Source organism: Mastacembelus armatus, chromosome 21, assembly GCF_900324485.2.
Source record: "Mastacembelus armatus chromosome 21, fMasArm1.2, whole genome shotgun sequence".
NCBI lineage: Eukaryota > Metazoa > Chordata > Actinopteri > Synbranchiformes > Mastacembelidae > Mastacembelus > Mastacembelus armatus.
In genome coordinates this window covers 7,369,672-7,389,997 of record NC_046653.1, presented here as the reverse complement: position 1 = coordinate 7,389,997, position 20,326 = coordinate 7,369,672, and the positions used below count along the sequence as shown (strand labels likewise).

Below are 20,326 nucleotides of genomic sequence, written 5' to 3'. Positions count from 1 at the left end.
TTAGCGAGCTTTAGAGGTGCTCATATGCCGAACATGTTACCTGTGTACAGATACACACTAGCTGTGTTTGACCCATTTCCATTTTTTAAGCTAAGCTAAACTAACCTAACCATACACACATTTAGAGTACAGGCATGAAAGTGAGATCTATTATATCATCTAACTTTGTTGCCTTGATATCTTCAGACAAAAAAGGAAATACGCTTTTGCTCTATGCAGCAATTTATATGCAATGAGAGTTTCATATATAAGCTTGTTTTATATTCATTTTCAACATATGCCATTGCAGTGGCGTTTGGACCATTCATGCTCATGACCTGCTTTTTTATTCTTAGTGATCTACCATGACAAGAGACATAATAACTCTACAAGGGTCAGAGTCCTGTTGTCAAGAGCTGCTATATGTGCAACGACGGCTCGCTGCAAGCGCATTTGTGTGTGTAGTATATATGCAAGGCTTTCTGCATGTGTGATCTGCTTGTCACTACAAATCAGAACAAACCCCCATGGCCACTAGCAGATGGTGTGCACAATGTGTACGCACAATGCACACACATGAAAATCTATATGGGGCGGCCACAGTCCCAACATCGTGCCTTCACACCTCCAGACAATGAAGCTACACAAAACATGAAATTATGTCGTTGGTTGCAATATGCATGGTAAGTGACTGACTGTATATATTGCATCATGAACACATTATTCTACCTCAGCAATATGAACAGGGAATCTCAAGCACAGAAAATGTGTAGTATGTATGAAGCACAAATATTCCTAATTGTGGAAGACCAAAACCATGCTGGCACATGGACATTTATGATTTTTTTTTTAATATCTGAGATTAATAATTAGATTACTGGGTTGCATTTTTTCTAGTGTCTAATATCCAATAATGTAAAGTTTTTTCCAGTGCAATCACACTACGTTTCCACTTAAAGTGAAGGTCTGAATGGTTTCTGATGGCACTGTACAACAACTATTCCTGATTTTTGAAAAATGTGTAAAGAAATGCTTAACCTACCTTAGCAAAAGACTAAACAACAGAAACAGCTAACCTGGCTCTGTGGTGATAAATGCACCAGCATCTCTAAATGTTGCTATTTAACATGTCATTTCTCACTCATTTTAGATACCAAAAACTGAAGTGCAAAAAGAATAATTTGTGGATGCTAGAACATGCTAGAATATTTCTTAGTTAGATGCACTGATGACTTGGGAGTCACTGCCATGGTTTGGTGAACAATATCTGCAGTGATTACTGATTACCCATCCTGAGTTTGTTAAGGTTTTGCACTTTCTGCTTCTCCCTTCTTCCATGCAGTTACGAGAACACATCTTGTTCTTCAAGAAATTGTCTCAACAAACAACAAGTTACTCTACATCTGAATAAGACCACATCTCATGTTCAAAGTTCAACACTAACAGTTTTGGAACCTGAAAAAATAAATAAAATCTTTTCGCCAACTATTAGTACTGATAAAGATGCTGTTGGGCGCATTATAAGTAATTCAGCTCAAGTAGTAATAACACACTCAAAAAAGAACAGTGCACTGGTTTTGTACATTAAGAGGAGTACTTTTTCACCTGTCAAAATAGTCCTATAATGCCATCTGTGGCTGTGGCTAAGTCTGAACAGTAACCCATGGTGATGTCACCAGGATTATTTTAATTTCAGCAAAGTGACTACAATGTTTTAATAGAAGGGTTCCTTGTATTTACAGTAAAGGAAATCTAAAATTAAGACTGCCCACATTAACTAATGTCAGCAGAAGTTCTTGCATCGTTAGGAAATACAACAGAAAAAAAAAAAAGAGGAGGTGTTTGATAACAGTACATGAGGCAGCTGTTTAGATTATCTTGTAACTACATTACATGTATTAGTTTCTGTCTTATTGAACTCAGCAGCTGATGTGAAGAAACTAGGGAGTATAAAGGATATGTACTAGACAGGCAGAGTAAGATCCACTGGTTGACAGATAGCGGGCAGCGTCTAACCAGGCGTGAAGCTGGTCATACATGCATATACGCACGCACAATTAGGGATATATGCATAAGTACAGTCTTACAGCCATGAATCACATGCACATGGCACAAAGGCACAGGCAGACATGCACATTAACAGATGCATGCTGATGCCAGCTACAGCACTGTCAGCTTAGGAAACAGAGCGAATGGACCAATGACATGGAGCAGAAAGAGATGCAGCCATGCAGAAAGAAGGAAGGACGAAGGGACGCTCCTATCACTGGCTCACATTGTGGAAGAGATGTGGGATATACAGATAATGAGCTTTGACATCCAGACTCTCTCCACAGGCGGCATTGCCTTCTCTGCCCTTTTTGTGTCCTAACATTTTTTCTGCCAACCAGCTGAAGACAATTTAAAGACCATGGACCGCAGAATTGGATCATCTCCGTAGTGCGCAACAACATTACAGCTTTAAACCAACAGCACCTCAGCATATAATTTTAAATGATCTGAATTTTTTAAAAGAAAGTTGTGTATAAATGTTTTTAAAGGGCACCAAGGGTCAACTCAAAATATCACATTTTGTGGCCTCACTTTTGCCCATTAACCTTATTCTAAGTTCTGTTTTATTGCATTTTATTGAATTCAAAGATTTTTGGGTCCATCTGTTTCTACTATACACTCCACTGGCCTGTTCTATTGTCCTATTTTCTATTCTACTGCATTCATCCTCAATGTTCTACCATTTTCTGCTCAGCTGTTTTTTTCAGTTTTGCTCTGCTGAGCTGGACAGCACGGCCACTCTCCCCCTGAGAGCACCCTCCGGAACTCCGGAAGCACGCTACCATTATTACTTCCTGCAGTCAGCGGAGCTTACAAACAGGCAGGAGTGTGTGTGTGTGTGTGTGTGTGTGTGTGTGTGCAGAGAGCTCTTGACCCTAAAGCTTCTCTCACTGGTGGGCTCTTCTGGCTCTCTCAGCTTATTGCAAACACAGGCAGTCCTGCAGGCTTCCTGTCTGTACACAGGACTACACAGCATTCATATTAAAAAAAATAAAATACAGCAATAAACACCACTACTGCAACACATAAACAAGTACACTTGCAGAGATGTTATCTAACAACAACATAGGGTCGTGTATAGCTCCACTGTACCAGGATACACACATATTTGTACACACACAAACACAAAAGTACAACAATAAGATTAAACTAACAACTATGATTCTCCATAACGCCCATAAATGTATCATTTTTACCAACAGAGCTAAAGTCTTGTATAATGTGTAACAATAGACACCAGTTCAAATATGGGCTGATAACTGAACTCCATTTGGCTTGCACAGATCTTTTCAAAAGAAAGCCAAAATACATGCTACATATGCTTTAGTTCGGTCCCTTTGTGCTGCTTTGGAACAATTGAAATAAGAGGAGAGTAGTTAGAAATCCCAGAGGAGCTGTGCATCGCTGCTCCATGGTGTTTCATAAAGCAGAAAGTAGGCCACAGACTAACAGGTGGTCAATTACAGATGTGTGTGTGTGTGTGTGTGTGTGTGTGTGTGTGTGAGTTTACAGACAGCTCTTTCTGGATGTTATGTTAGAAGAAGAGCAAAGAAATGAAACATGCACTATTCAAAGATCCACACTGGCAGAAAAACTGGCCCAATGTAATATTGTAGTTATTCACAGCCACCCATACTCTTTGTACCCATCCCCAATGCTTCACATTCCCTCATTCATCTTTGCCCAATTTTTCCCTCTACTTGCCTAAAATATTTGGTGCCCAACTCATTTTTCCCCCTCTATTGACCAATTCACTGCCCATATGCAATCACCACAATGACCTGTTTAGGTTTGCTTATGTTATGTAGGGTTAACAAGAACAGCAGACAGAGTGCTGTTTAATGTCTGTATATGTGTATACTGTATTTGAGGGGTTTAAACAAACCGTTTATATGTCTAGATAGGGTGCCAGGGAAATTGCAGCTTTAGCAATGTGGGCAGTGACTGACCTCTTACCCCCTTTATCATGGCAAAGTCAAAGTTCTGCCTGTAATCTGACTGCTGTAGTCTCTTTCAGGAGAAGAGATTCAAGGTTTTCTACTCTGAAGGTCGACATGATTAACTGGAATTGTCATCACTGATGCAAAAATATGACACTGGAGAACCTTTTTAGTAGATATTCAGCCACTGAGAGAGAGTCAGGAATAAGTCTGTTTTGACCACCACAAAACAATCAACACTACAGTTATTATCCAGAATTTGCACTGCAAACATTAATTCAAGCTCCTTTGAGTTTTACATCTTGGTTCAAGTTTGACGTGAGGTTGTGCACATGGAATTTTACAGTGCAGTAAGTGATTTATAATGGATACTGTGGGTCCACCTACAAATAAATAAAACAAGTCAATTGTACTAATCTTCATGAGAGGCCAGTCTCCAGACAGGTTTCTACCCTTTGGCCTCAAATCAAATCCAGGTATACAGACCTGCACCATCTACCTAAACTTCACTTATTGTACGTATTTATATGTACTTATTTATTTGATTGTTTACTTACTTTTTTCAGAACAGAAATGGATTGGAAGACAAAAAAACAGGAATAATCTCTAAACAACCCACATTAGCTTTATACTTACTAGTGACTCTTTATCCAAATACAGAGAAACATCTAGAAACTAAATGTAAAAGTCACTTTGATACAGACTGTTGACTGAAAAAAGGAAGTACAGTGTACCCCCTCCGAAGTGCATGACTGCACTGTAGAATAGGATAAAGGACATTAGTGAACTAAGCCTTTCATTTGAACTTAATGTAATAGTTAGATTTCGTCAACTTATAATATGTAGTTTTTGTTATTTCAGACTATTTTAGAGGTATAGAAACGTGAGTTGTTGTAACTTGATGTCAGTTGACTTGAATTGATGAGTTGCATGGTTAGAGTTCAGTGAGGTTTTAAAAAAACAAAAGTAATAGGCTCCCCAGCCCAGCACAGAGTTCAAAATCTTTAGAAACTCATCTTTTTGTGGAGATGTTCTGTTTCTATAATATATATAAAATTAAAAAGTAGCTGTTTCATTTCCAGTCTAAACAGTCAACTTAACATCTTCAGTTTACTAAACCCATTTTCTCAAATTTTGTCCCCAAACATACTACAGAGTTTAGAAGTAACAAAATGAGACTTGTACTGAACTAATAACATTAATGAACCTTTTGTTTTCATTACTGCAGCACACTACAGATGTTATTGATGTTAATTATACCCGTGTGTGATGAAACAAAAAGGACAACACCACCACAAATATCGAAGAATGGCCTTAGTATAAACAGTAAACCAGTCTCTGCCAAATCTCTCACCCAACCCTACCAGTGTGTAATAAGTTTAAAAATGGGGATCTATTTTTTCATAAAACATAAAAGGGAACACTATTAGTTTCCCTGATTGCTGTATTTCTTGATTTTTTTTTCCCCTGCTTCCTTGCCTTTTCGTCTCCTCTCCTCCCATCAGTATGGCCTGTGAGTTCATTATGCAAATAACAGTGATCAGTGCATCCATTTACTTACACACACAAACACACACAGAACCATTCATAAAACCCGCCACCTGTCATGGAGATTCCTACTGAATCAAAGACTCAAACTTAAATGGAGACTGACTGATTTTCAATGGTGAGTATTTTCAGCCAATTCTGGACAACGTCAATACAGTGTACCCCCACGAAGTTGCGGTTCAGAATTCACGGCCTCAGTTGTTGACAGATTTTTCCTTAGAACCTAACTACTTTTGCAAAGACTACAAATATCCTCCTCAATCTTTTTATGGCTTTTTTCGTGGCAATGCATACTTTTCCATGTGTTTTAATGCTAAACTACTAAGAACAATATCCATCCATCCATCCATCTTCTATACCCGCTTTTTTCCTGTATCAGGGTCACGGGGATCTGTTGGAGCCTATCCCAGCTCTCTCTCAGGTGGAAGACAGGGGTCCACCCTGGACAGGTCACCAGTCCATCACAGGGCCACATAGAGACAAACAACCTCACACACTCACACTCACTCCTATGGGCAATTTAGAGTCACCAATCAACCTAACATGCATGTTTGTGGTCTGTAGGAGGAAACCGGAGTACTAGTATTTACTAGTACTTTATTTACTACTAGTATTTCATCCCTAACCCCTATATAAGCAGCTCTTACACATGAATGCACAGGAACATTTCTGCTGCGCTCAAACATCTTAATAACATGTGTTCTTCCTATAGAGTCATTCTGTATCAGGCTTTTTCCAACAGTTTATATGATTCATAACTGCACAGAAACAATTGGTTTCAGGTGGGGGAAGGATGTGATGGGGGAGAATCTACTATAGTCACGGCTGCTGTATAACTTCTGGTGAATCAGTGAAAAACTAATCAATGTGACTTCCTGGATATGATGCTGGATTGGATTGCTGGGGATTTTTCATTGTCTAATTTAATGAATGTCATGTTTATATGAATTTTTGTGGTTTTGAATCTATAAGACATTTAGGTCACACTAAAATAGTGCTAAAGACTTTGGGAACAAAAGAGCTCTTTGAGATTCATCTACACACAAGTATGCACCTTAAAAACATAACTGATAATTCCCTTAAACCAAAGCTGTTACATATAAACTAAAAATGCACTTATAACAATGGAAAGTAAGCGTAAGCACTATAATCACCACAGTTTTCCCACACATCTAGGTTTTTCCTCAGGGCGTGTAAACGCATAGTGTGACTGCAGCTGATGTTTTGAATTTGCATATAGCACAAAGGTTATGGTGGTGGTTGGCTTGTAGTGGTGGAGAAATCCCACGCAAGCACAGGGAGAACATGCAAACTCCACACAGAAAGGCCCCTGACAGGTTGTGAACCCGGGCCCTTCTGGCTGTGAGGCTACGGTGCTAACCACTCAGCCACCATGCTGCCCCATATTGATTGTCTTCCCTAATAATTAAATACGTTCTTATAAGAAGGAAACACACTATACATGTTTGATAGACCTCAAGGATATACAAAGTGTGTTTGCAAGCAAACATCACAGGGTACTTTTTAGTTTGAATTTTATAGGGTCTATTCAGAAATTGCTCTGCTGTATATCCAGCTTTGGAAATCCAAACCATTTACAAGTCACCAGTGTTGTGTTACCTCTCTTTTCCACAGCTTTTCTTGCTTTCAGCGAACTTTGCATGTAACAACTTGCTGGCGCTCTGTAAAATTATTAACATCGAACTGTTACATTTACAATAATTCATTCATAGTGTTCAAGATATAATGTACAAAAACAGCCCCAGGAATAACCACTGAAACAGACATTACACAGAAAGGTACACAGTTGGTTCAATAATTAAATTGATTCACGGCATAGAGACAACTGCTGCTTTTGCCCCCATTTCTTTGAATTTTCTCTTAAAGCTTTGTTCTATCAAACAGGTAAGAAACCTGTGACTATCTGCAAGCAGCAGTGTGCTGCTCCTTACTGGTGACAGCTATTAGAAAGCTTTTATAATGCCTTTCACACTGTCATAGTTCATTCAAGTTGAAAGGGGCTCCCCCACGTGAAAAAGATGGAAAAGTCAACCTCAACTAACTCAACTTTCACTGGATTAATGAATAATTTGGAGAAGAACAAAAAATATCTAGGCTTGTGAGAATGGATAGTTATTTCCTATACATACAGGATCTAAGACAAAAAATAAAGGGATTGCAAATCAAAGACCTAAACCAAACAAATGGATGGATGGACACAGATATAAGAGGGTTGGGACAGTATAATAAGAGGCCTGCGACTCTACAGAAAGCAGAAACAACAGAGATGCAAGTTCGATTAAAGCAGCACATTCCCCTGATTTTTCCTTTACTGCAGATGGTGGCACCTTTAAATGTTACCAGGGTTCACGTTCTGACCACACTGCACACTTCCACCCATATTCACCTTAACCCTGCACATTCCTGCCCCACCAGCAGGGAGGCCAGGTGTTCTATAAAATCACATCCCCTCCTGTGACTGCTAAGTTAAGTTAGCACACATGGCAGCTCAGTTACACTACACATTTACACCTGACAGAATGTGTGAAACCATGCTGGTGTTATTTTGATTTTTACACTAGATCTATCTGGACCACCACTCTTAGTGTTTCTTAGTGTGAAAGTGTGTGTGTGTGTGTGTGTGTGTCTGAACAAAGTGTAGGATCAATAAGTAGTAGGTTAATGGGCCTCTTCTCATTAGGATTTAAATGCTCCCCTGACAGCAAATAACACACACATATGCACAGGCATGCTGATGTGCATATGAGTTCTTCTGCATTTTAAATGTTTAAGCTTATAGGGAGTGTGTGTGTGTGAATGTGTTGAATATCCACAGCGACCCATCCCATCTAAACCACACAGTAAAATCAGTCTTAAACAAGGCTGTTGAAGTATCACAGTACTACAAGTCTGGTAAAAGGTCCCAAAAGCTCAAACGGAAATTTCCATGTTTTTGCCAGACAAAAATAAAGGCATATTAATATTAAAATTTGCTGGAGCTGTTCTTCCTGTCAGAGTGTCTGAGTTGGCCTTCAACATTATACAACAAATAAAAAGGCAGTTACACAGTGTTAAGCACTTCGATCATGTGAAAGCAGCTTTAACACTGCCTGAAAGGCACTCATTCAGGTCTTACCTCGAAAGAATCCAAATGCTATAAGGTATTCTAGAAAACTATTTTGTCTAGTTATTCAAAGGCATTGGGTGCACTTGGATGGGAGACCAACTTGAAAGACCAGAGGCCGCTATCCTCAGACACTGTGGTTGCGTCAGGAAGGGCATCCATTGTAAAAATCTTGTGCCAAATCCACAATGTGGATCATTTGAGCCGCTGTGGCGACCCCGAATGGGAGTAAGCCGAAAGAGAAAGAAGAAGATTCAAAGGCATGGGGTGCATGTTTTTTGGGTCAAGAGGACAGACATGATTTTCTCAGGAAAAAAGTCAAACAGTAAATGTTGCAATAGACATTATAGAGTAGCACCAGCTGAATGAATTGATAATGAAATTAACCATCTCAAAAAAGTGGAATAAACTAGCAACAATACAGACCAAGGCAACTAATACAGTTATATTCATAACAACACCTGTTAGTCTCTCCCTCTGTGGCAAAGTCATGAGTACATGATTTACCTAATCCTCTTAGGATGGCCCTGTATTTCTATTATTAGAAGCTATAGCTGTTAAGGCCATGACATGCAAGCACTGCAAAATCGATCTACTCTCATCAAATTTCAGCCCATCTCATTTATTATATATTTATTTATTATTATCTCCACTCACGCTACTCAAGCCTTTTTCTATGAAGCTTTGCGGTATTGGTATGTGCATTTACTTGGATTATGTGGTTACACATCTGTAATATTATAATATTAAAATAACTTTATATATTACAATATGTATATTACTAATAAGTATTGTATGTGTAATAATATTTTAATTGTAATATTATATATTATTGTATTATATATTGCACATACTTTGTGGTATTTTACTCCTGTACTATGCTGAGAAATAGGGAAAGTGGTATTGAAATTCAAAATCAGGAAAATACAAGAGGATAGCTCAGTGATAGGAACAGGCTTTAATAATCAGCCTAATGCTTTACAGGAAATACTACAGTTATTTTCCAGGAATCTCTTCGCTTCCTGCTACTGATCAGAGTGGCTATATCCTATCTGCTTCAGGCACTAAAACACGAATGCCTGATTATTGTTTCATACTCCTTCAAGAAAATTAAAATACAGCCTAATCTGCTAGCCTATCTGTATAACAGACATTCAATAAACACTAAAAATTATATATATAAAAAGATAGAACAAAAAATATATTACACAAAAATGTATACAGTATGCCAACACTGCAGGATGTAAAAGGACACAGCTCTTTGTTCATACACATACACGTTGAGTGGCACACCCACAGTATGTAACAACCCAATAAGAATAAATGGCTTCTGTACAGAGCAAATGTATATAGTATACATCTGCTTAATATACAGTACCAGAGTCTGTCTTTAATACCGTCTCATTTACTACTACTCCCGTCTACTCACACAGCCACATGCAAAACACAATATGTAGCACAACATTTGCTTCTTTAAAAAAAAAAAAAAAACCTAAAGGTTGAAAATTGTCTGGGCACCTCAACACCAATCAGCAGTGCTGACTTCTGGGAAAAACAGTTTTGCCTTCAGCATCTTTTAAAGAATTGTACTGCTCTGTGTAGGTGCGTGTGTGTGATAGACTGTAGGATCAGGGAGTCTGCTTTGTTGTGGTGATGAAAGGAATTCATCCAGATGCGTAATTGAGGATACTTGAAGCTCTGGATTAAGATTTCCGCACCACTATTTTTATTTTGAGATCATCATTACCTTTTTGGTCAAATTTAGGCCAACATTAATCTTTTAAAAACAACAGATAGTCTTCTTTGTTGTTTGTTTAAGAAATCCTGCACTTTAATGTATGGTTGCTGCTTTTCTGTTTGGATTCTTTCGCAAGTACATTTTGCAGGTGCTTGTCTGCCCTATTGATTTTTATGGCACGTGTACATGTTAGACAGCAGCGTGGTTTTGACCCTCCACTGCTGTGGTTGAAACCTAGGAGTTTCTGTAGGTGTGGGGTTGGGGAGGAGGCACAGATGTCATTTTACATACATATATACATATATATATATATATATATATATATATTTTTTTTTTAGGGTGTTATGACTTAACAGTGGCAACTATCAGACGTTGTGGCTCATATTCAGTGAATTCCCAAGTTAGAAGGCCTTAAAAATATCTACATACAGTATCAGTAAACTCAGATACTCTCTTTAGGGTAGATTTTGATCATCTGCACAACTACACAATAAACCAAGTAGCTCTGCAGTGACAAGGGCAACCTAAGAGAAGAGGGCAATTTAAAACTGATGATTAAACCACTTGCTTGAATGTATTATACGGCTCATATAACAAAAAAGCATGTGTGTGGGAGAGGTGTTAGGGGATGTCTCTGTACCACTGGTTGTATGAAGAGGTGAAGATGAGGAGATAGACGTGGGTGGAACACATTGTGGTTGGTAAACAGGGCCAAAACAGGAAAGCGTGGGCCAGGCAGTCACCTCATACCTTATACAATTTTTCCACACTGTTGCATATAAGGTTATCTTCTGGTGAAAATTATTGAGACAGCATTTTATCACCTTTTTGCATGCCAGGAGGATTGGAGGAAGAGATTCACGTGTGGATGAATTGTCCTTAATGACCAAGTTTGCTTTGTCCAAAACACCAAGGCCTATGTTCAACTCAACTGATACAAATCTCCTGTCATCAGACCTTTTAAGCAAACTTTTATTTCTGCTAGAATCACACCACCCAGTGCACTGCTAGTGTTTTCACACAGCATTGTGACAGACAGTGGGGCCACTGCTTAGATATGTAATACCGTAGTACAAAAGGGGGCTAAGCAAAGATTCAATCTAATAAAACAGAACTCTGCCTTCTTTGGACAGGTAGCTTATGATCTGTTGTAGATATGTGTTTAAATATACTATCAAACATTAGCTCCAAAAAAACTCTTATATTGCGTAGTATTATCTTTATTAAAAACACAGGTTCAATTAGGGATTCACCACACAGGCCACACAAAGTACTGTATATTGATTTAATTATAATGCAGTATTTCTACCATAAAAATTACAATGGCCATAAAAGTGGAATAACTTTAGGCAGGTTTTACTTTTTTTTTCTGACTCTGATTGAATAAAATACACAACAGGAGAGAGCCTGCTGCTGACAAATTCTTTTTTTTTTTTTTTCTGTAAACAAATGTCACTACCTCCACTGTGATATGTAACTGACTGAATTCCACCCTGAATGCCAAAGTTTAGAAGCACACAATGGCAGCTCACATTTGAATTAAAAAGGGTGCTTGCTATGTCTGTCTCTGACAGCCTTGTTTCCTCTGCTGCTGAGAACAGCCACCTCTCTGATGGACACGTAATGCTTAAAAGGAGCATCAGCCTTGCAGTTACAAGTATTCAAATCATTTTCATATAAAAAGCTCATTAGATTAGAAATTAGCTCTTGTTTTCTTCTCATTTGCTACAGTTAAGAGAATGAACATGAATGAGGGGCCAGACAGGGGCCAGTTGAGCGAAAGGGGGAGAGTGACAGTGTCATTTTTTTTGTGTTCTGCTAATTCAGCAGGTGACTGATAGACTGCCCATACTCAGACTTTGGTGCATGTATTAAGCATTAGTGGAGCTGTGGAAAAGAGAGGTAACATAACACTGGTGACTTGTAAATGGTTTGGATTTCCAAAGCTGGATATACAGCAGAGCAATTTCTGAATAGACCCTATAAAATTCAAACTAAAAAGTACCCTGTGATGTTTGCTTGCAAACACACTTTGTATATCCTTGAGGTCTATCAAACATGTATAGTGTGTTTCCTTCTTATAAGAACATATTTAATTATTAGGGAAGACAATCAATATGGGGCAGCATGGTGGCTGAGTGGTTAGCACCGTAGCCTCACAGCCAGAAGGGCCCGGGTTCACAACCTGTCAGGGGCCTTTCTGTGTGGAGTTTGCATGTTGTCCCTGTGTTTGATGGGTTTTCTCCAGGTACTCTGGTTTCCTCCCACAGTCTAAATTGCCCATAGGAGTGAGTGTGAGTGTGGGAGGTTGTTTGTCTCTATGTGGCCCTGTGATGGACTGGTGACCTGTCCAGGGTGGACCCCTGCCTTTCACCCAAAGAGAACTGGGATAGGCTCCAGCAGATCCCTGTGACACTGCTTAAGAATAAGCGGGTATAGATGATGGATGGACAACCAACATGAGAAAAATTATAACATTGTTTTTGCCCATATCGATGGCTATGGCAATTTATCAGCTCCTCTACAAATCAATACACAACAGTTGTATGGCCACACAAATATTGAAATATTTAATAACTAGACAAGTTTTCAGCTGTAGCATCTGAAACTGGACTTAAAATGGCCTAAAGAGCAAACATGAACAAAACTACAAGTGATATTCTTGCCAATGTTCACAGTGGTAGCTTAGCCAGTGTTTATCAGTTGCCAGGTTGATGTTTGAAAAAGAGGTCCTAAAATGTGCACATTCATGGGCCTGTAGTTAATGTGTCTTAGATTAAAGTGTCCAAGAAATGTCATGCATTGTCCACTTGCTAGCAGCTTCCATGCTGGCACAGAGGCTGAGAGAGACAAAGCACTCAGAGTGTCCGTGAGTCAGCCAGAGCCAGCCCCCTGCCTCATGCTGAAATCAGAGAAACCACAAGAATGTAACAGCTTCTGTTATTATCCCTCTGTGCTGCCTGCCTGATAGTCTACCCCAGAAAACAACAGTGAGACTGCCTGTTTCTCTCTCACACGATCTTGTTCTTATGTTTTCTGTCTTTTCGTTCTCCTCTCTGACACACACACACACACATTCTTGCCGCATATGACTGCCCATTTTGCTCACTTTCTTTCTGCACATACAAATACTCTGTATACACTCAGGGACACACTGGATCTGACAGTGCAGAATCATAGACTGCAATTTGATTTTCCAACTGAGAATTGCTGCAAATCCAAGGCTGACAAGACAGAAATGTCTAGACATATGTCTATATAAAAACCAAGCTAGTACAGTATATACAGCAAGTAGTCAGCAGACACTAGATAGATCAATAGCATACTGTCTGTCCTGTTGTTTACAGGGCTAACCTACAATTTCAGGAAAATTAATCAAAATTTGTGACAAAATATAAAACAAAAATGTTAAACTCACTATAAATGGTGGTACAGTACATTCATTACATTTGTAAGGCAAATGCTATTAATGAAGACCATTCATCCTCTGCAGGAAAAAGAGCTTCCTGTGTTAAAATGAAACTGCATTACGTTGCATGTGTAGTATTCATTGATGTACACTTTAGACCTTGACACATTACAGTAAGCTGACTAACCAGCTCCTCAGAAAACATATTAGTGTTCCTGATCCACATTTCCACTTTCCTTTTTCTGCCACTATAAACGAAATGCTGGACTTATCTGTGTTGTAGAAATAAATACCAGTATTTAATGTTTACCATTATGATAGCACAATGTAACAGTTTCAAACAAACTGACATGATAAGTTAGCAGGACAACCACATTTTTATCTGAATTAAGTCACATTTCAGCTCTCAGTTTGGTCATCTACAGCAAAAAAAAAAAAAAAAATCAATCTGCTCAACTAACATCAGACTAACACATAGCAAGATTGCAAAAGTCCCTGTTTGTCTCACCATATCAATTAACCAAAGCCATGTCATCAAGCTATACAACAATATTGGCTTGCTAATGGCAGCTGATTAAACTGGTCTACAAATTTTGGGAAATTATCGAACTCGGAGATAAAATGTGCTAATTGTTATATATCTTGATTAGATGAATTAGGAAACAGGTGATAAAGGTATTGGATGGCAAAGCTTTTCAAGATATTTCACGATAAAGATTTTAAACTATCTATACACAGGCAATTATATTTGCCTACAAGGGAGGGGGTTGTCTGATGACCATGATGCCTCGTAACCTCTCGACAAAGTACGGTAGCACTGAAAATGGTGCCACATGAAAGGTTATAAAATTATCTTCACTTTGATACTAAAGATTATTACCTAACTGTCATTTATTGGTCTTTTATTAGCAAATATCAAGGTTTTGATGTTGATTTTCATTAAATAACTGGTCCGGGTGTGGGTGTCATTATTCACTTTGCTTTCTACGTTCAATTAGGCCACAGCAACAGTTGTTTTACACCCTGGGTATGTGTCCAAGCTGCCCATCTATTCGGATGGTGTCTCTCAAACTATACCATATGGAAGCTTATAAACATGTGATGAATAATACAAGATAATACACAGTGACTTTATAACCAAACAGATGTTTCCATTGGTTTTTTTGTGTGTCAAAAGCCCAAATGTGAGAATAGATACTCATTAAAGGGGTGCTGTTTATCTCTGATCTACCAGTTGTACCAAAACAATTTCTGCACCGCAGAGTCCATTTGTCTTGGCCAGATACTGCATATCAGCAGTAATCTGTGTCCTGGCAGTGTGGAAGTCATAAAGCACTGTTTAGATACCAAATAAATAACACTCAGGACTTAGTTTTCCTTTATTAGTGACCCAATTTTGGTAAAATGTAGCTGCTCTCAATTCTGAGGCCAGTGCTATGCTAAGGCTACTAAAACAATGCCAACACAGCCTTGCTTCTCATGGCCAAAATGAAGCATTAAGCTATTAATTATACACAATGTTCACTGAAATCCTCATCTAAAATTTAACACTTTGCTGGTCATATAGTCACTGCTCTTAAGCTTTGAACCACAATTAAAGACCTGTTTTTTTTCGTTCCACGTCTACTGTGTCTCAGTTCAACTCTTTTCAAAGAGAAATCGAAAAAGAAACATTACTGGCAACTGCTTTTGACATTTAAAAGAAAGTCTCTGTCATGTTCTGTAATGGTTTTATTCAAACAAACATTTGACATATTAAGCAAAATTTGGAAAATATCTTTAATATAGTACTGATTTAAACACACAGGCTGAAGGGAAACAAATCAATAAAGGATTTCTTTGCAAAATGTTATACATTTAAATGGCACCGTCTATAAACAAATAAAGAGCCCAAGAATGGAGCCCTTAGTTACTGTGAAAATGTTTGCTTGAGGAAAGGGCCATTCTTTCCCTCAGGCAACGAGTTAAAGTTTAGAAGGTTCAGGACGAGCCCAGCTGTCAACAAAAGAGCACAGGCAGGTTCATGTTGTTTGTGTGTGTGTGTGTGTGTGTGTGTGTGTGCTGTTCAGAGTGATACAAGCTCACGTGGGTTGACACACCCTCATAAAATACATGCCCAACAGCATTTGTAACCATATATCTCTTCACATCTTACCCCTTTGCTCTCTTTGCTGTAACATCTAAGATGCAGAATGACATTTTCAGAGCCCACCTCAAGATTTAGCACATGTCCCATTGACTAAAACAGAGAAAAAAAATATCTCCGGAACAAGCTGGTGTTGCAGTCTAGGTTTCCAGAGCAATAAGGACAAAAAAAAAAAAAAGGAGAGGAGGATGGAGAAATGGACAGAAAACAAGGCTGACAGTGGTGAAACCGAAAGTAGCATGAAATAAAAACAGAAGCACTAATGATCTGTGTTTTTAGACTTCTCTTTCCGTTCTTGTTTGAGTTGGATATGGATTCCCTTCGCGCTTCCTCCACAGACCTCCAAGCAAAACAAGCAGCGGATAAAACTAGGTTGTACCATGTAAACTGTTGATGTACCAGAAATAACCCTGTCAAGTGTCACACAAAATACAGTGCATGTCTGAAAATAAGAGCAGGCAACAAAAGGTTTAAAGACAGGAAAACAGTAATTGTTTCTGTGTCTTATTTTGAAATAAACCATGAGCTAATAAGTAACTTACAGTACTGCTGACTTGTAAAACAGTGAATTATCAAAAGCTGGACACGTGTTCTATATACTCATGACTGACTGCAAACTATTTAAAAAAAAATAGTGCAACCACAGTCAAAAACAAAGCATAATAACAGGCAACATCCATTTTTGGCTCTGCCCCACTGTTGTTAAGCAACTGTGTCCTTTGACCTCCTGAGGTATTCAAAGCTTTTTAAGCAGCTGTTTCAAAGGCAGACCTAGGGATATGTAGCGCGCACACACACAAACACACACACACACACACGCACACACACACGCACACGCACACACACACAAAGCTCAGGTTGCTCAAGCAGCAAGTTAAAATGTGCACGTGGCAATAAGTCTACAACTCTATACACCTTTTGCAAACAGTGGGTGCATAGCAGAACATATGTGCTGCATATACTGTATGCACTCAGAGAGAAAAGGGCAAAACATAGTGAAGGAAAGAGCAAGCCAAAACACGCACTGGAACAGTAAAGAGGTAGGAGCCAGCTGTGCTCACATACCTGAGGAGGGTAAAGATGGGGGGTGGGGCTGCAGTGGAGAAGAGTCCTCTCTTTCAGATGAAACATTTTTAGGTATAATCACATAACCCAGTTGTCCCTCCTTAATAATGTGATGACAGAGGAGTGGTGTTCAAAAGGACTGATTTTATTGTCTTAATCCCCTTCTGACTGCAGCCTAAGTCTGATTAGAATTTGCATATAAACCAAGACCGATGTATTTATTTATAGCGCCCGTGCAACACTGTAACCAAATCTAGGCTTCCAGTACCTAGTTCTAACTACATCTGTCGTATGCACTAACATTTGAAACAGGGCACCCAACCAAGCACCCATATTAAACAGACAACTTTATATCTTTCTAACTTTATATCCCTGAGTCAGCCTATGTTTGTTGCTTAAAGAGAGATCCGTATTAGCAAAAGGCTAAAAGCCTGGAAGTTGTTAGCCTATATAAAAAAAATAAAACTATCTGTCAGCTAAATTGATAAGACTATTTGCGTATTATTTCCGAAGAATGAACATTAAATATGGTTACTGAAATGCTCATTTAGTTCATCGCTGATGAAGTGCACCACAATGATTACCTTTATGGTGCCTGTTTTAGGTGCAGTATGTAAATGAAGATTGCCTTTCTTTTATCACAATTTTTTTCATATCAGTCGATCTCAATATATATCATGATATAAACCAAAGCACAATTTCATTCAAACTGAAAGGTTCCTTTTTACTCCTAAGTGACATTTTGAATATTATTTAAGTCTTACAGGAGAACACACGAAATTCGGTCAACTCCAAATAAATAAAACATATAAATATTAAAGCATTCACGTTTTACAGGAGCACAAAAACTAAATTCTTTGGTCACTTCTAAATAAATAAACTAGGTCTGCTCTTGTGCATTAAGTGGCACTCTTGTTTTTAGGGACCACCAAAACTTGCTTGGTTCTGGGACCGTAGAGTCTTGCACGATAATCTAGTTAGCTCTGTTAGCATAATCTAGCCCTGCAATTGTGTGAAACTAGGTTAGAACACATAAGTGGCTCAAGATAGGGCTGATTCAGGAGGATGGATTTCAAAAGATAACTAGAACCACTCTTTTTGTTGCCACGACCTACATGTTTGTGGGCCAGTGGAGTAAAAAGTAAATTTCCCTTATTGAATCAAAATGTTGACTGGGGATGCACCGAACGTTTGGCAACCGAAATTATTCAGTAACAAAAAAAAAAATCGCTTTCGGTGTTCGGTCGAACAATTGAAAAGGCCGAATAATTTTTACCGAACTATGACGTTTGTGATGACGCAGTCAAATGGCAGCCAGCACAGAGTGAGAGGCACGCGCTTTAGAAAATGCAGCAAAGGTCGACAGTGTGGTAGCATTTTAAAATATCTGAGAAAGACACAAAATTGGCCGTTTGCAGACACTGTTCTGCTAAATTATCTAGAGGGGGTTCGTCTGCAAAAACGTACAACACTACAAGTTTAATTTATTATTTAAAATCAAGACACCCCAGACGACATGCAGAGAAAGACACGGCAGTGGCAGCAGTGAAAAGCAAAGTTCCTTCTCCCAGTCCCAGCACATCCACGCCATCTGTGGCCGATTTCTTAGAAAAGACAAAAAAGTTTGCCAGTGACAGTGCCAAGGCTAAAGGCATTATTAAGAAGATAATGGAATTCATCGCCTTGGATGATCAACCATTCTCGGTTGTAGACGACGTTGGATTTCGCAACCTTATGGACTATATTAAGCCCTGTTACACCATGCCTAGCAGATGTTATTTCTCAGAAGTGTGCTTACCTGAGATGTATAACTTCATTTCAACTCAAGTCCATGAGCTGTTGGCTACAGATATAGCAGCCCTCAGCTTCACATCAGATATATGGAGCTTGGATGTAAGCCCCACCAGTATATGCTTAGTGTAACCACACAGTGGATCGACACAGGTTTCAAAATACAAAAGGTTGTGCTTCACTCACAAGAGTTTAGGGTGTCCCTTACAGCTGCAGCCATCTCCCAGGCATTGATTATTCATTTGTTTCTTTTTTGCACTGTTTTCAGCGCACCTTTTAATGCATATCTTTGTTGTAGGAGTTCAGTGTGTGTTATGTTACATTCTTTCAGCAGTTATAGGCCTAATATAGGCAAAGCAAGAAGGGGGGATCAAAAATGGCCAAATAAAAATATGATTTTACTTTTTTTAAGTTATATTCTGTTTTGTTGGTATAATGTCTGCTGGAATTATTGCTGCTGAATTTTGTGGTAAACATTTTTAAATTGTAGTTTTGTAATTGATTTTTTTCTTTGAAAAAGCAAGACTAGATAGCAAAAAACACATTTGACTATTTAATTTATGCAATGGTGAAAAATTGACAAATTAAATGGGAAAAAAAACAAAAAACCATGTTCGGTATTCAGCCTTCGGCCAAGTGTTTCATTATTATTCTGCTTCGGCCAAGAATTTTCATTTCGGTGCATAATGCTAATGTTGAGTCATTTTATAGATGGTCAATGAACAAATGAGTCCTATGTATTATTTGCCAAGAGTGAACTGAACAGCGCTTATTTCAGTCTATTATTTTCTAACAAACAAAAGGGAAGAGGCCACTCTTTATTTTCCCAAATCCTTAAATTGCCTTGTCCTTATTGCATGGTCCTCAAAGAGAAACCTTTGATAAGAACTATATATATTGAGATAACTTTATCTTATTGGTCCTAGTGACATCCTAGGGATAAAAAGAAGACTGCCTTTCCACAGTCTGGGCTTACCAGATGTGATGATACACAGTGCCACAGTGACCTAATCTCAACCATTCACATCGAGAGAGACCTCTAACCCCAGAGTAAATTACAATGCAATGTTCTATGATGTCGCACCACAGCTGTAGCAATTTTAAAAGGCACTACCTCATTTGCTTCAAAGTCAACAACAAAAACATTTGCCCAATGAAGATTTGTGAGGGCCCTCAGTGCAACAGTGGATGACAAGACCCGGTTTCTGTCTCTGAGAAGCTGACATTATGAACATGGGTGTCATGTTTACAGATTAGAATGTAGTATCAGACATTTATGTCGGACCACAACTGTTTTGGTTTGTATGAATCCTGTCCATAGCTATGCGAATGAGTGAGAATTAGAGTTTTCAAACTCTTTATTTTTTCCATACCAACAAAAATCAGCTGTGTCGACAAAACATTTCTAAAGTAAAGGTTTTACTCAGCACAAACATTGACTGGGTAGCATGTTTCAGCTCATCAAATCATTGTGACTACCCACTAAGTGAGAACACCATTACCATAATATGCAGTTTCAACTAGTTATTCATGA

At 38.6% G+C, this 20,326-nt stretch overlaps 1 protein-coding gene across 3 annotated transcripts in view; it reads right to left on the bottom strand.

The window, feature by feature from the left end:
* Positions 1 to 20,326, bottom strand: part of ptpn4a (protein tyrosine phosphatase non-receptor type 4a) — a 60,096-nt gene that overhangs the window by 32,891 nt on the left and 6,879 nt on the right. Inside the window, exon 1 of one of the 3 annotated variants that reach the window (XM_026294909.1) lies at positions 15,946 to 16,032. The exons of 1 other annotated variant lie outside the window; for it this stretch is intronic. In XM_026294909.1, the coding sequence (XP_026150694.1) occupies positions 15,946 to 15,970 (25 nt within the window). In that variant the 5' untranslated portion in view covers positions 15,971 to 16,032. Of the gene's footprint in view, positions 1 to 15,945; positions 16,033 to 20,326 lie in introns of those variants that run through there. One more of the 3 variants, XM_026294910.1, reaches the window with a different exon arrangement.